This window comes from Spodoptera frugiperda, chromosome 12 (assembly GCF_023101765.2).
Source record: "Spodoptera frugiperda isolate SF20-4 chromosome 12, AGI-APGP_CSIRO_Sfru_2.0, whole genome shotgun sequence".
NCBI lineage: Eukaryota > Metazoa > Arthropoda > Insecta > Lepidoptera > Noctuidae > Spodoptera > Spodoptera frugiperda.
Window position 1 is genome coordinate 2,036,516 of NC_064223.1, and position 17,707 is coordinate 2,054,222.

The following is a 17,707-nucleotide window of genomic DNA, read 5'->3' on the forward strand; positions in this document are numbered from 1 at the left end:
GACACTATGGATGCAGTACAGTACAGTATGGTTCGGTACGTACCCTTGTATCCGGGCGCGCAGGAGCAGTTGAGATGGTCGGCCGTGACGGAGCAGGTGGCGCCGTTGAGGCACACGCCGGCGTCGCAGGCCGCCTCCAGGGCCGTGCAGTTGGGCGCCGCGCCCGGGGCGCCTGCGTGGGTTGGGGCTTACATTTATTATTTTACTACTACTTTTAATATACTTTTTCATCCCATTATCAGATGCTGTTATGTAATATCGACGTGCCAGCCTACATACATGCAGCGTAGGGATGATGACAATGTTTGTTTTGATATCTATCTTCTGTTTTCTTTTGCGGAATCAAATACTTTCTACGATTCACGTTCACTCAGATTCCACAATAATAATAATTAATCTATACGAGAAAGTAGTCACTATAACGCCAAACACAACTTTCAACGTGTCTAATGTGTTTAATAATCCAACTGACGCGAGTACATTGCATGGTTAGTGTTGGCGACACTCACCGTAGTATCCGATGTCGCAGACACAGGTGACCTGCTTGGCAATGACGCCCGTGATCATGACGTTGGGCACACCTGCGGGACAACAGCAGTGGGTACATGAGCGAGCGTGGCGAGGAGCCGGGCTATACACGGGGGAGGGTGGACAAGGGCTGTACGTACAGTGGGAGTGCGGCGGACACGCGACGTCCCCGCAGGCGGCGGCGGGCGGCGCGGGGTCGGGCGCGCAGTAGGGCGGCACGTACCCGCGCGCGCACACGCAGCGGAAGCCGGCGCCGCCCGCCTCCTCCACGCAGGCGCCGCCCGCGCCGCACGGGCCCGACGCGCACGCCGCGGGCTGCTGGCAGCGCGCGCCCTGGTAGCCGGGCAGGCAGGCGCACACGAACCCGCCGTACGTGTCGTAGCACACGCCGTGCCCGCACACGCGCGCGTCCGCGCACTCGTTCACGTTCACGGCGCAGCGCGCGCCCGTGTAGCCTGCGCACGACCATACAGTTACTCTATGTACACCGGGACGCCACGAGTCTCGCGGGGCGGGGCACGTACCGGTCCCGGTGCAGTCGCAGGTGTAGTTGTTGACGGCGTCCTGGCAGCGGCCCCCGTTGAGGCACGGCTCCACAGTGGTGGCGCACTCGTCGATGTCCGTCTCGCAGTTACGTCCCGTGTAGCCTGCAAGCATTGCAACGACAAATTATATCATCGCTGTAACCAGTCTGTTACACTACACTTGCCCGCTCCACTACACGAATGTAATATGAGCGAAAAAAATCAAGCGTAAGACTGATGACTTTAAGTTGAACAAGGAAAAGACCGCCAACAGGCCAGCGGTTGTAATTGAAACGAATGAGAAAGATGTAGCGTGGTAGAGAGAAGGTATAGTGACCGGGCGGGCAGGCGCAGACGTAGGTGTCGGCGCCGGGCGGCACGCTGCAGCTGGCGTTGTGCGCGCAGGGCCGCGCCACGCACTGCGGGTCCAGCGACTCCTCCAGCTCGCAGTACTGGCCGTGGTACCCGGCGGCGCACGCGCACGAGTACGAGCCGCGCGGCTCCTCCACGCAGCGCCCGCCGTGCTGGCAGGGGCCCGACGCGCACGGGTCGCCCGCGTCCACCTCGCAGTTGTTGCCCGTGTAGCGCGCCGTGCAGTGGCACTCGTACCTGCGGGGACACACTCTTTGTTGGGGAGCTCCGGAGTCGCTATTACACTCACACGTTTGGTGTGTAACTACTTATAACTATAAGTAAACAATTGAACGGCAAAACAATTTATGAAACATTGACCTCTAATATGTATGCATGTACATAATATACAGAAACGTGTGCAAACGTTGAGTCACGGCGGGCGCACCATATGTCGCACTCCCAGCTAGTCACAAAAGACCTGCCATTGAGTACTACCAAAATATATAAGTTAATTAACGAACCAAAATCTCACATCCAATACTTGACTTGAATATCATCATTCATTAGTTTCGTGCAACGAAGAGCGACTTCGTTGCTTTTATACCAAATTACAAATGTACTGACCGGTCGTGTCTCGAGATGCAGGTGCCGTGTCTCATGCAGGGCTCGTTGTAGCAGTGGTCCTTGGGCTGGATGCGGAGCACGTCCTTCCTGTCAATACCTGGAACCCGCCCACATCAGCTCACAACACCATTACACTCAGTAATCTCACCATGAGGAAACAATCGTGAATCGTGAACCAAACTACCTACTCCGATTTATCAAAACTAACTACCTACAAAACTTTATGATTTATAATAATTTTATTCACCACTTCCTGTTTTATTGTTATTTTATTTCTGCGTAAAGCAAAACATTTAATTTAAATAATCGTCCGACTATGATCGCCATTTCCGGAGCTAAAAGATTATAGTTTAATCAGTACCTAATTATGTATTTAATTGCACTAGAGTTATTGTTAGTTAATTACTCACATTCGTCCGTGGTGAGAGGGCAGTGTCCGAACACGACGTTCCTGATCTGCGAGGAGGCGGCGTGGAACTCGAGCTGCGGGCCCTCGAGGATGCAGCCGCTGAACACGTTGCCCACCAGCAGCACGGCGCCGCCCGCCTCCAGCGCGCCCGGCGACAGCAGCTCGGGGTTCCACGTCACGTTCGATATTATCTGCCCACACACACAAAGCAAAAGGATTCAATCTTAGCAAAACGCATCCAACTCCATATTCACTAACCTAACCAGCTAGTCTCTTTTATTATTATTTACTTTGTCATATTATCTACTAATCCATACTTCCTAGTTCCTATTTTGCAGAATGTGTTTTAGTAAAATTGTCTTTCTAAATTTAGCATTAAAGTGATTAGCAAACTTTACTATTTACAAGAATATAATATCGCAATGTAATATGACGTGAATGCCTCAGCATGGAGAAGCAATGTGTGCAAAAGTGGGCGGCAACGAGGTAAGTGACGCAGACGTGTGCCGTGTTCTGGAGGGCCGCGGTCGCCTGTCGCAGCTCGCACGCCTACTTCTAACACATTGTTTGTACTGTGATCGATAAAATCCTTGCAGACTACTACCCACGTACACTGACAATCAATAACCACATTCAAGTATTTAAGTAGTCGGCGATGCGCTCACTTCACGAACAAGTCATTAAGTAAGCAGCCAGCCACTAAAATAAGTGATCAGCTGTATCAATACTCGGAGGCGGAGAGATTTATTGATACAAGTGCATCGCGCGTGGATAATGAAAGTGAACCACATGGCGACGCCCACGGGCGGCTGATGTAGTGTCCTGCGTACCTGTGTGTCTCTGTCCACCTCCAGCAGCAGCGAGGGCGGGTCGGAGTTGTACCGCAGGCCCACCCAGTGCCACCGGTTGTCCAGCGTCTCCTTGGCGAGCCCCACCTCGCGGTGCGGCTGCGAGGGCCGCGCCCACGACACCACCACCTGCTCGAACAGTGCTGTCACGTGCAGCGTGTACCCCTCGAACCGCTGCGAGAACAGCTCGCCGCCTGCAATATAATTACATTCTCTTAATATCGATAGTGTGTAGTACGGTGTGGTCATCTACACTAATATTATAAAGAGGAAAACTTTGTTTGTTTGGTTGTAATGAATAGGCTCAAAAACTACTGGACCGATTTTAAAAAAGCTACATTATCCACGAGTAACATAGGCTATATTTTATTTTGGAAAAAAATAGGGTTCCGTAAGATATTTGGATTTTTCGGACACAAACTGAAAAAAATCAACCAAAGAAGTTACTTATTTTGCGTACGCTGCCTAAACTACAAAAGATAGAACCATAAAATGTTATAATTAATTGTAGATCTTATAAATATCTACAAAAAAGTCCGCGACACACTATACCTATCTATGTCGAGTGAGGCACAACAACCACATTTTTATTTAAAAATCTTGAACTTTTTTTGGACTACATTTAAACGCGTTTATTTTACTCATGCTATTAATCCTTATCAAAATTAATTATTTCATCAATAAGCACATTTTATGTTGATAATATTTGGTCTTTGAATGATTAAAATTGGACGTTTAGTTTTGAAGTTGTAGTGAAATTAAAATATTACGATTTCTGCTGCACCGTTGCGAAGTGGACGTCGCCAAGGCCAGGGGTGCGCGTGCGGGAGAGGGGTGTAAACCGAACATTTTGATGAAATTTGGTACAGAGATAGAATAGACCCTGAAGAACAACATAGACTACTTTTTATTGCAAAAAAATAGGGGAGAATGGGTAAAAATAAGGTATGAATGTTCATATGGAAATTCGTCATTTTTAAAGCTGTAACAGTGAAACTTTGTATTTAGACACTTAATGGGTAACGAAAGAACATAAGCTACTATTTATTGCAAAATATAGGGGAGAGTGGGTAAAAATAGGGGATGAATGATCATATGGAAATTCGTCATTTTTAAAGTTGTAACAGTGAAACTTTGTATTTAGACACTTAATGGGGAACGAAAGAACATAGGCTATTTTTAAGAAATAAAAAGGGTAGATGGCGTTTTAATTTTGTCCACCAACCACGCGGACGAAGTCGCGGGCAAAAGCCATCATGATGATATTTAAGTAAAATAATTGATAACCGCCTCCTTTTTGGAAAGTCGGTAAAAAGGAAGAGATATGACACATCTTTTTTCATCATTAATTTTTCACATACGCTATAATACACAGATATTATAGAATCTGTTAATAAAATACCGATAAATCTGTGTTTGACATGATGTCAAAAAGCATCAGGAAAATGTTATTAAAGTATACTATAAACAGCATCTCTTACAATGCAAGCTTTGAGCGTGGGAATCCGCTGCAGCAGCCGCGGCCCGCGACACAACAAACGGAACGCAGTGAGCAGTAAGGCTGCAGTGACCTTTTAACTTGCTGCTTATTATAGTCAAGGACATTTTTAGAAAAGTTTTACTTATTTATATTGTGATGAAGCAGCTATAAACAAATTTCTACTTTGGTGAATAGCAGTTAAGATAAATAATTCAGCAGATGCGGCCCGCACGTTCTGGATTTCCGTAAGAAATACTTAAAGTAGGTATAATGTAGGGGTGGGGGGAGGACTGCAATTTATGATGTCTTTCTCATTATATCTCGTTTGATACTTTAATAGCTACACCGAGCATTAACTGTGAATGATGTATTGTACTTATGTACCTAATGTGGGACACGACGAGTTCCATGCGTCTGTAGAATTAATGAAATTTATAAAACAAGGAATGTACGAATACTCGGTAACGAGGGCCACAGTTCCGTAACGAATATTATAAGAATGGACACAGCTACACAAATACCGTCAATCTACTCATACTTATATCTATCATCACATTCCCTCTCATTACACAACATAGATACACAGTAGGTAAAATGTACAGTCTGCACATTTTACCGATTCGGTAAGCAGGTAAATAAAGATTGGTTCAGTACAGACAGTAACCATTGTTTGGCTACTGAACCGACCGACAATAAAATTGCACAAGATATAGATTTATTAAAAACCATATAATTTAGTGTTCCAATATATTAAATGTATCTGTACTAATAATAAAATAATAAATAATAATAAAAGTTTATTGACATAAAAGTTTTACATAAATATGAATCCCCTGGTCCATAAACTAGTATTAACTGTATCATAGGGACCAGTGTCTTCGCCAGTTTTCATAGTTATACAGTATTATGTCAAAAAAAGATAAGGCTATGTAACAAAATACTTAGGTCTAAATTTACAATTAAACATTTTGTGGAGTGCGTGATGGTGTGTGTGTGTCTGTCTGTGTCTTAAATTGTGTTTCAGTGAAGTTATGCCTTAAATACTACTTATTTTTTTTTTTTGAAATTAGGTTTTCGATTTCGTCATAATTGTACTGATTTAGCCAGAGAGACTAAATAACTGTGCATACCGTACTCGCACTCTGTTTATTCCACCCTGGTGCAGGAGTCCACTAAGGTAACATTATATCGCCTCTCGCGTTAACGTGTGTACGGAAACGGTGAAGAGAATAAAATTGTCGTTGAAGACAGGACGGACGGCGTTATTATTGGTGTAAAGACTATCTCTAACCTAACCTGCCTGAGATACGCGGATGATACGACCTTGTTCGCAACTAGCGTAAGGCAGTAGACTTACTGTAGGTACAGGAAACATCTGCATAAAATGGAAACCACTAGCCTTCATTTTGGATTAAAGATAAATCGCTCGAAAACCACAACGATTGTTGACCGTGTTAATCTCACTAGAGGTTGCATAAATAGGAAATTGTAAAGTTGGTCAAATCTTACATTGCCTCACAGAAAACCGGCGTGAAACAAAGCTTGCGTTGTATTTAACCGTGTGAGTGAGGGTAGTGAAGGCCCAATTACCTCCCTCTCCTCTATCCTCAAAGCATTATATCCTTTATATCTTTAACCCCCAAATAGCCAGAATCGCATCAGCAACTTTAGTGTTTCGGGTGTCCATGGAAGGCACTGATTGCTTAAGTAGGTATGTGCAGGTAAAAGATGAAGACAGAACCCCGACGAGATTGATTGACCAAATCCCGGTTGTAACAAACTGAAGGATCCATGGCCATGAATACATATTAGGACCATTCAGTCAGAAAGACAGCAGTCCGACAAGAAGGGCGTCGTGTAATAGAACTTGTGTACTCAACATTTCCTGATTGAAGACCGGGACCACTTCGTCAAGAGTGAAACTGACGATGCTAAAACCAGAGTGATCTAGGGCACAAAAATATGTTTCTGAGAAAATTGAGGAAATGCGTTAAGTTCTACTTTGTAAACTGAACAAATTCTATAGTGAGATAATGTGATCCCTCAAGTAATAAAGTACTGGGAGGCACTTAGATCGGTGTGGTCTGAAAGAATTATGTTTTTTCTACCTCCTTGGGTAACAAACTCATTTTTGGTAAAAATGTCACTTAGATCACTCTGGTTTTAGCGTCGTCAACTATGTATAACTAATTATACATGGATCGCGCAGTGTATCAGATGATTGAACCACTGTAACCGTGGAAATTATGACAACGATGTAAATCACGACCGGTCTTATCGAGTAAATATGTGCTGGTGTGACGTAAGTGTATTATAATGGCAGTCGTCGCCGGTCGCCGGCGCACGGCCAGCGCCAAGCGCGCCGGCGTCGATCACAACAAACACATGTTTTATATCCAGCGTAATCAACACTCGGACATGGTGGCACAGCCGACAGCCGTACACCAAACCGTAATACACATTAACCTTGAATATTTAAATATGCAAATGCTACAAACGATTTGATTATCATCAGAAGTCTGTGTAAAGTTATTGCAAGTAAGGCTACTGATTTGGTGGTGATCTTTTGAAGTGTGTGCTGCACTAACAACATTAATATTGGAAACAAGCTCTTGCCGTATACAGACATGGTATGGGCTGACTTGAGTGATAGGATATTTTTTATCCCACTGGAACGCGGACGAAGCGTTTGGTAAAAGCCAGTGTTCGATAATTTGGAATTAGGTTAGACGAAGGATCAACAATTGAGAGAAATGATTTGATTTTTAATTGGAAAAAGTTAAATCCCCATAAAGACTAGTAAGTACGCCGGCAATCTTCGATCCCGAGAAAGAGGGCGCGTGTTCTGCAAAGCAATATAACACGCGCACGACGCATTATTACGCGAATAATCAGCAAAAACTCGTTGATGTAATGACGCTCTGCAGGACCGCTTTGATTGATGCTCGTGCCGTGGCGTGCGTGTGTCGCGCGGCGTGCGCACCACAGAATCATTGCGATGTACCGACAGCGATTTTTTTCTTCATAATTACATACTGCTCTGGGGGACATTGCCTCCCTTGAGTAATGATCGAAATTCAGTATAATATACAAGGCACAGCAATCGTACCTACCGTGGCGCGACAGGTGCATGTGAAAAGGACCTAATGTAGCAAATATCCATATTGCGACGTGACAACTTACCAACGCATGTTCGGAAACTGAGACCGACGAGTTGTTTGAGTGATATAGGCCTGGACAACCGGATGTAGGAGCTGCCGTTGAAGTATGCCTCAGGTCGGTCTGAAGGGCCAAGCGGGCCGGCGGCGTGGACCACTGCCAGTGTCGCAGCGCACGCCGCCAGCACTACCCAGCATGCTACAACAATAAAAATACGTATTAGTTTGAATTTAACATTGACTTCACATTTTCTCTAACCAAAGTACATGAAGAAAGTTCATTAATATTTTTAAGACAATGTTGTTTGTGTGAGCTAGTCTAAACAAATCTCTTTTATTTACAGTTGAACCTTATAGAAGACGACAACAGTGATCCGTCACGAACTACGTGGAGTGCAGTGACGCCATGACGTCAGTCGCAGAAAAGTTATTGATGTGGTATGGCGGTCGGCAGCGTGTGTGCGTTGTGCAAACAGTTCGATACGGGGGAATAAACGCTATATTGCATACAGGCGCACTAGGTACAGGCTCCGTGAAACCGGGTCACTGCAGGCGGCGCAAAGCTCACGAGCGAGCGGGTGCTACTCAGTAGAGTGCTGACACTCAGTGGCTATCTCTTAACAAATTGCAATTCTTGGTTCGAAATCGCCGATCCGTCTTGAGCATCCGTGTGGTGGTTAATGCTCAAACCTTCTCCGTGCAAGAAGATTGACAAACTTTCAGTATCTATGAATGAAATACATTACTAACCCACAACCAACAACAAAATGCCACTGACATAAAACTTGAGAATAGCCTCGAAGCTCGTTGTGTGAAAGGTTCATTTTCCGCTAAAGGCTTGCACGTAATGCAGCGAGAGCGCCCGACAATCTCCCGGGGCTCCGATAGACCGCTGGCCGCAGCTCCAATTTATTACCTATCGTACCTAGATAGCTCTAAACGTAGTTACTGTTACCGCACGCGCACTGGAGCTGGCCCGAAACTCAGTGACCACCAGTAAACGAACTGTGCCGTATTTCGCGATTGCATTGCCCCCAATACGCTACGCTTTAAAGCATTTATAATTTATTTTATAAGATATTTTACTTTGTCGTAACTGTTTAACTCGAGAAGTCTTTATTGTGGTAGATTGTCTTTATTGTAAAACGTATCCTCTTCTTTTAATAGAAATGAGAGTTGCCAGCTTCCATTGGTTTTTCTATTAGATTTTATTTTTTGGTCATAATTGGTACTACCTAGACTCTAGAGAGCATAAAAGCCGTAACGAGAAACCTTATGAATTATTATGAAGTAAAAGTTGTAGATAGTCCAATGTCAGCGCAGACTAGAGTTCTTTGACCGTTATTGTATATAGTCATGAATACATCAATCCAATTAGTGGCACTAGTGCGAGCACAACACGCGCTCTCCATATAATCGAGTTAGAATCGATTCGTCACAAGATCGGCTAATCGTTGGCCCACCAATCATGGGGATTTTAATAACAACCGAGCTACACAGTACACTTTATGGGAAAGTTTCGCGCTGCACAAAGTAGATTGCACACCTTAAGATACTTTCTTATGCTAATGGTCTCGCAGACCATGTAAGATTACCACACTGAGCGTATTCATCAAATTCCTCGTATAAGCATGGGTAATTCTAAGTAAACACGATCTAAGTTCCACATGGTCCTATAAATGTTGCCACTCACTATTTGTTGCTTCCCTTAAAGTAATAGCTACGGTTCAATCTACATCTACAAATTAACCAACAATAACTAAATTATCTGACCGACCCATCATCAAAAGTTTAAGGCACTTCTAGCAGACATAGACCATCAAAATTAAAGTTATTATCATATCAATATTGAAAATCATATACGTTTTAAATACTCGATCGATCGACTTGGCCATCGCATGAAAACGTTGGGGCGTTGGTGTTGGTATGAATGAATGCAATAACCTCGTGGTGGTTTCTTTGCGCAAGACAAGATATTTCAGCTGTTGATCAAGCACGTATTAATCCAGTCCCTGATCACGCACCGAAAGTGTTATAGTGAATTCGCGATCAATCCAATAATGCACATTTACAATTACATTACACAACGTGGCGTGCAAGGCAGCTCGGTCGCACGCGCAACGGATGCATGCTTCTGTTGGTTGGCGCGCACACCACCGCGCTAGCGCAATGCAGGCGCAGGCGGGCAGCTCTTTGGTATTGTATGTAAAAATTTAGTACACAACCTTGTACTAGAATTTATAAACAAAAAAAGGGAATTTTGTTTTAATTTCCAAAGCTTATCAGATTGAGCTAAATCGCTAGGAGTAAATCAACTTGTGACTCCTATAGCCAACATTGTACTCTTACTAACCATTTACCACAGAATGCATGATGCTGAAATGATTCTAAAGTATTGTTCCCGAACACCGCTCATCATGTGTAAGCTATGAGACCCATGCGCTAAAGTTACGTTAGGCTACGTAAGGATCGTATTCCATATTTAAGGACAACTGACCACAACCAAGCTTGCTTTCTTTCACCTTCTCTAATAATATCTTGCGGATTCCAAAAAAGTTTTAAGTTCCTAGTATGCTCCGATGTTTTAATGGTTGTACCTATTATAGATCCTGACTAACAGGAATTGCAGCGGTGGACGAACTGTAAACCACTGTTGAGATAATGTTTTATGTTGTGTTCCAATCAAAGTAAGACGAGAAGAACTTGCATCTTGCATGTAAAATATAAAGAGGTATCCAACTCAGTAAACTACAAAGCGAAATATAAAAGTAAACGTTGGAACTCTCTAATCTCATTGGTAGGCATGACGTATGACTGTAGTAATGCAACTGTATTAACGTTCCTTACAGAGCATAGACAATGCACGAATCTTGATCGGGATCAATCTTGCAAAATTATTATGTTGAGACCTTAATACAACGCATGAAAGTGCAATATTGTGAAGCAACGGACTGTATAAAACACAATAGGTCGTTACACGTGTGATTCCAACGGCCATCTGTAACTACGCAACCATAATTAGATAGAGCTTCGTATTTTTCAAAACGATATATGTACTAATAAATGATTTAAACAATAAAATTACATACTTAATTGATTTTTTTATCAATTGGAGATCGCAGATCTCATATGCTTATTTAGTTTGATATTCATTTCCTCAAATATTAATTAGGAAATACTTCCTGAACCGACTAATTAAATCATTAACTTCTATTAATTGGGAATGTTATCAATAAAAATACTTCTACCGCAGGAAAATATCCATACCTAATGATTGCAATAATTGCAGCAGTAATAATTGAGGAGTGAGTCAGAATGTGGCCAGTATACTCGCACTGGTTAGTTTACTTAGTTTAGAACAATGCTACATTCTTGTCATTTTGCGATAATACCGCAGAGAGAACGATCACAAATTCACAGCACCATAAACAAAGCGGGCACAGCGCACGCGCCGGAGCTCGGTAGATCAATGCGCATAGCGGCGCAGTGACGTCATCGCCACCAGGTATACAACTCATGACTCATAAGTCATAGTCCTTTGCTTTCCAGGAAGTAGTACACGTGAACTCAAGTTAAAAAAGACCAGATGACTCAAAATTGGTGAATCCGCTTTCATTCATACTTTTTAGGTTCGTACCTGCTTGGGCCTACCTGCTGTCAGAACTTATTGAAAGCAATCAATTCATATTTTGCAAACACAAACTTCCTAGGCAACATAATGGATGGATTTTGAATGATGATGTATGTTTATTAACGTTACTTTATAAAATGCAACCAAAAGGCTTAAAAAAAACTTGAAAAGAATAAGAAGCACCTCATAATTTAAGATACCTTTAGTATAGTATAGCCACACACGTATAAGCCAGAGTGGTCAGGAATTGTTTACAATGCACGTGACAAAATGTAGCAAACTGCAGACCATTACACATTCGTAACAGTTTCACAGACATTGTGTCCCAGGTGTAAGTACGAAACAAATAACTTTCTACTGGACATGGTAACTCTGTGTTAAACATTGGTTTTTTTATAACGAATTACAGAAACAATTGACGTAACGGCCTTCAGCCCCAAACTAAAATGGCGGCAAATCGCGCGTCCGTCTAAACCGATATCATGACGCTGTGACTAATACAATGGTGTTGGAAAGCCAGAGAAAATGGGACTTGACAACAATAAAAACTTGCATAATGGGAATATCATAACTGTGAAGATGTGAAACGGTAACTGATTGGCAGAAGTGACGACAGCACACACAAATCATATCGTTACCCGCGCTACGTTGCTCCACGCGATCTCATTGTTGTTTCTCTGGCAGAAATTAAAGAAAGGTTGGGAGAAAACAATATCTAGTGCATTTAGTTGATAAGTGTATTTAAGTAATAGTTACAATTATTCACAATAGCTAATGTCACGCAGATCGGCCCAATTTGATCAGGTATCCCCAGAAACGGAATGGCTCCAAGTAACGGTGTTGGGGCGTGGTGTGCTGCCGCCGGCGTGGTGGTGCCTACGCAGACAGTTTGTCACAGGCCACTGCCCATCTGTTACAACAGCACCGTGCTACAGATTTATCTTACTTTTTTCAGAAAAACAGCTAAGCACGTAGAACGATTTAACCAAGGGTTGCTGTAGGTTCATACGTCTCGATCAACGGAAAATGTGATTAAGATTGAAAAAAGAAAAACATATTTTAATCATCCAATATGTTCCATTCTTCATACCTTCTTGGGATAAAGTGTTGACAAACGCAGACGGACGGACGACGACAACAGCAAAGATTATCTGCATAGTAAGGCGCTTTGCACATGGAGCAACTATTGGAGCAACTGGCAACTGGCAACTAGCTGTTTACATATATTTCAATTGAACCGCGCACACATAGCAACTCGAGTTTCGAGTTCCGGTAATCGTCAACAGTTTTCAGTTGCTGTAATCGATGACTAAGATAGTTCCTAATTTGTCTTTGTTGGCGCCGTCGACGGCGACGACGTAATAAAATGAGAGCAAGTGCTGCTTCTTCGATATCCATTGTCACACTGAACGCTGATCGCTGCGTAGATTTAGCAACTCGGTTATGAAAGTTGCTCACAGATTGCCATAAAATTGCGGCAAACGTAAACGTTATAGCAACTATCAACTTTTTAAAGAAACTTTTAAAATGTTGATAGTTTCCTCAACTTAAGTTGCTCCATGTGCAAAGCGCCTAAATGGTATAACTAGGAGATGAGAACCTGAGATACTGGCACAGGGCATGGGTAGTATTGTTCCACTGAAGAAGATAGACAGATATATGCAGGGTATGCGTGCGAGCAACTGAGCACGCAGTAATACTTATCTTGTTAGATCTGTCCATAAGAGTGCGTCGCGTGACGACACGCTATATGTAACAGGTGAGTGAACGACACGAGCCTGGCAACTCTGGTGCTGTACCGATTTCAATCTCTGTGAGAGGAAAGTTCAGAACAAGTTATTGTTTGTGAACTTTCCTATGAAATACATTAGGCCTTTTATTTATACAGTTTTAATGGTGGTAAAGTGATATCAAGACTGAACTTGATTGTATTTTACTTGACTTTGAGAACTACCTTACTTGGTCGTGGCACTAGTCAATGCTTATTTTCGCGCAAATATCTAAAAAACTCAACAGTGGGTTCGCTACTACTTCCTGCTTCCTATTTACATGTGTATCATGTTTTATACATTTTTGTAGGAGTAGGTATCAGTAATTGAGTAACATAAAAATAAAAGATTTATATTACCTAGTACAAAACAATTATTCTGTAAAGTAACGTGTCGTTGTGTATATTATGAACCTAGAAAACCTTATGGCATGAGTCATCACAACATTGTTATCGCAGCTGATAACACCACTGTTTTACATATTGGAATGTCACAGTCAGTGCTGTCTGAGGCCTTTGTACCAGTTTGTTGTGTTTATGTTTAACGAGATCTCGAGGATAACGAGGCGCTCTGATTGGTTGGTTCATTCGCGCCGGCCAATCAAAGCGCCGATCGTGCTCTCGTTTCATATTCGTTCAACGTAAAACAAACTCGAACTAAGGATATAGGTATGTGGCGGTTAGTTTGCATTTTTTTAACGGGAAAATCATCCAATGACTTCTCTCGCCTTGGGCGAAGCGAAAGGGAGTGTCAGACTCTTACTGACTAAAACCAGCCCGTTCCTACTCCTGCTTTTCGAGCCGGAGCCGGTAAACCCGCTAGGTAGTCCGCAACTCCGGATCAGGAAGTTGGGTGCTCTATGACTTTCAAAGAATCAATAATAAACAGCACCCATCAATATCGACATCCGACTCAATATTGACACTGGCTAGTCAACCTGCGACATGCCATCTACTAAAGGTACTTAAAATACTTATATAATTTATCAATTTAACTGTTGAAACAACATCTTTTAGAAAATATGTACGTACAGCACTATGTGCTAAAAGTAAGTTCGATGAAGAAGGACTTGTACCACGGCCAGTACGGTACGGTATCTTTATTAGCATAATATTTTTGTAAATATGAAACTGTAGGTGTGTTGCCTGGCGGCGGAAACATAATACAAGTAAGGACGAGTAGAGAACATCGCAATATAAATGGCTGCTCTGTGAAAACAATCGTATTCTATGTCATCAAGTTGAAACAGAAACACGCACATGAAAGAAGCTAATTTGTGTGTATTTCCGCTAATTACGAATATATTCTAATCTGGTATTATTATAAAATTAGTATTGCATCAGCACACACTAATTAACTGAAACGTAATAACGTACCGTTAACAACAACACTAGTAATAAGCGTTTAATTGTCAAATTACTTGAATTATGGCAACTGCCAATATAGTGTTCATGTAGCCATGTAGATTTGATACCTAGGCGACCCTATCTTTATGTACCTACATGTATGCAGGTACATGTTGTTACTCCCACAGGGTACAATCAGGATGACGATAGCGTATGAAAATTAACTAATTAAAATCTATTTAATCAGTCAGTAAAGTAATGAAAAAATATTTGACACATAACTAGACGAATATATTAAATGAGTCAAGGTTTAGAAGTGGGAGGTAGCTACGTCACTTTTATCTAGATACGTTTTGTAGTTAAGAATGACTTAGCTAGCCCCCTCTCCTCATTTCTACGTCATTCTAAGTGGTCTCGTGAACCCACAATCATAAAATGCTTAGATTTGAAAGCATTTAACACGCTGACTACTAAATCATTGCAAGTTAGAACCTCTCACGACTCTTGAAACCAAATGGATAAGCCATACTCGTAAGAGTTCGAGGATAAACAGCACTATTACGGCTTCTCGGATTTAGTTATAAAAAATACAAGTTTTTACGTAGTGGGAATACTTTCCACGTGTGACACATGGAGTTAGCTGTTCCTTGTGCTTGCAACCCACTTGACAATGCAGACGTGACATCTGACATCACTTAAGAGCATCTTAACACTAATATATTATGAAAGCAAAATTTAAACTTTTTTAAAAATTTAACGTTGTTTATGTAAGAGGTATTTATGCAGATTGATAGATATCAATAATTCACAATACGGAAGTGAAAGGTAAACTCGCGGGACGACGCGACTTGAGTTCAGCGATTTAGCAAACAAACAATAATACATAAAATACGTTTTTTAACATAAATGTTACTAAGCTCTTATTGAAGTTACAATTTAAAAATAGTTAGTTATTTATTCATTTAGTTATTTAGTTATTAAAAATAAAGCTAAAGAGTTTGTTTGTTTAAACGCGCTAATTTTCGGAACTGCTGGTTCGATATAAATAATTATTTTTGTTTTGGATAGTGCATTTATCGAGGGAGGCTAAAGGCTTTGAAACATCCCATTATAACTAATAGAGGCCGAGCAGTGCGGGTGAAACTGCGCAGAAATAGCTAGTACATATTACGCGGACCCCGGCAGCTCCCCTATGTCCTAATCCTTGTTTACTTACTCCGACATGGCAAAAAAGCTTTGAATTTGATTTCTAAGTATCTGAGCCTTACATCTTTTTAGGTACAGTTACAGTTTGTGTCAGGTGCTTAACATAAAAATAATGGATGAGAAACCAGTGCCTCGGCAACACGAAATCCCACGTTGTACGACGAGAGATGGGTAACTTAGATGATAGCAAAACCAATAAGTAACCTGATGCTTGAGTAGGCAGAATATAGGTACGCCAGTTGCCATTCCTACAGATGTACAGATGTACAAGAAAGTTTACAAATGTTTACCTTCTTGTTATTGTTTGGTAAACATTTGACAAACAAAGGGGATGATTACAAAATACAAAATATGACTATGAATAAATTGGTGAGTGTAACGTTGCGGTTGCAACACAGCGGGTTCAACGCTCGTCGGAGACACCGTATCGAGTACTATTATAACAGGACTCCGGCATCTGCCAGGGTTCGCGTAACGCATACGTAATAATTATGAAATTATTTACGCTGGTATACACAAGTCCAGTGAAGGCTTTATAACATTGTGATATTCACGAGCAAAATATGATGAGATATCATCTACAAATGAGTATAAATTATATAAAAATGATGCGTTCTGTTCTTTATTGACTTGAGTACGGAGTTGAGCAGAGGGTAGCTAAGAAGTATTTTCTTTATATTTAGGTGTAGATGAGCATTAGGAGAGGTTTCCCCGAAATTCTTATGGTAATGAGTGCGAGGTGTATAAAACTGTCCTTCGAAATGACATAATTAACTAGAATAAGACGCAAACATGGCCGGTCCGCGAATATTGATTATTTAGTAATTAAACCCGAGAAACGTCAGCTGTCGGGTGGGAGTCACAGGTTGGGGCGCCACGCACCGGCGGCGACGCAGGCGGCGGCGGCACCTGCGCCCGAGCGCGACACACCTTTATTTAATCGAATATTGAATGTAGTTTGGTACCTCTCCCGGTAACTGGTAATTCATGAATGGGGTTTACTTTTAAGGCAGAATTTAACAGACAGCTCACCTGATAGCAAGCAATCGGAAATCTCGACACTAGGAGAGTTATAAGCGTTGCCGACCTTTTGCAGAGGCTAGGAATGAGGGATTCGTGTTGAAAGTAACACCGGAGCAGCCGGCGAGAGTAACTGCCTGCTTTTAAAAAGTTTCGAGGATGGATAGTTTCAAAAATTCCGTTATTTGTTCTTAAGATATGAAACAATGGTTGCATTGTCCGTCAACGGTATTATGGTACCGTTCCAGACAATATGACTTATGTCGGGCACGAGGTACTTTCGCAACTGTCGCGACTTCATGAATGAGAATACAATTATTTATTACTATAAAAACTAAAACTGTTTAACATCTTTAAAGTTTACAAGAATAGACGTAGTTAACTTGTTGATAATTTAGACGAATTAACAAAATTACCTGTACATACCTAACGGTTGGTTTACGAGATTGTATTAGTTACTTGGATACCCGTAGAGGTATCACCTTTACAAGTGCGGAGTGCGCAAGGGTCTCCTCAAGCAGAGCCTGCTTTAACGAACTTTAAGCAGAAAGCATGGGTAGGTATACAAAATACCCAGATACTGTACTCAATATCGCAAGCTATGTGTTCCCTGAGCAGCCACACCTTATTTGTCTAAAAAGTCGGTGTCAACAAGTCGGAAACAATAGGAAAGTGATACATGCGCACTTTCCACTTGCAAGTGAAGCATCAGCACATTACAGCGGCGTAGAGTACGACGTGAACAATGCGCATGTGAGCTGCTTTCATTGAGTGAGAGGCCGCCAAAACTGGCGCGTTTCTCTCGTCTTA

The 17,707-nt window shown here is 42.0% G+C and overlaps 1 protein-coding gene across 1 annotated transcript in view; it reads right to left on the minus strand.

Annotated features, from left to right (window-relative positions):
• The window catches only part of LOC118263147 (protein crumbs), a 36,553-nt gene that overhangs the window by 16,990 nt on the left and 1,856 nt on the right, over positions 1-17,707 (minus strand). Inside the window, 9 exon segments of the mRNA XM_050697552.1 lie at positions 44-172; positions 510-581; positions 669-983; positions 1,053-1,175; positions 1,390-1,661; positions 2,031-2,127; positions 2,441-2,630; positions 3,270-3,481; positions 7,951-8,124. Of these exon segments, the coding sequence (XP_050553509.1) occupies positions 44-172; positions 510-581; positions 669-983; positions 1,053-1,175; positions 1,390-1,661; positions 2,031-2,127; positions 2,441-2,630; positions 3,270-3,481; positions 7,951-8,124 (1,584 nt within the window).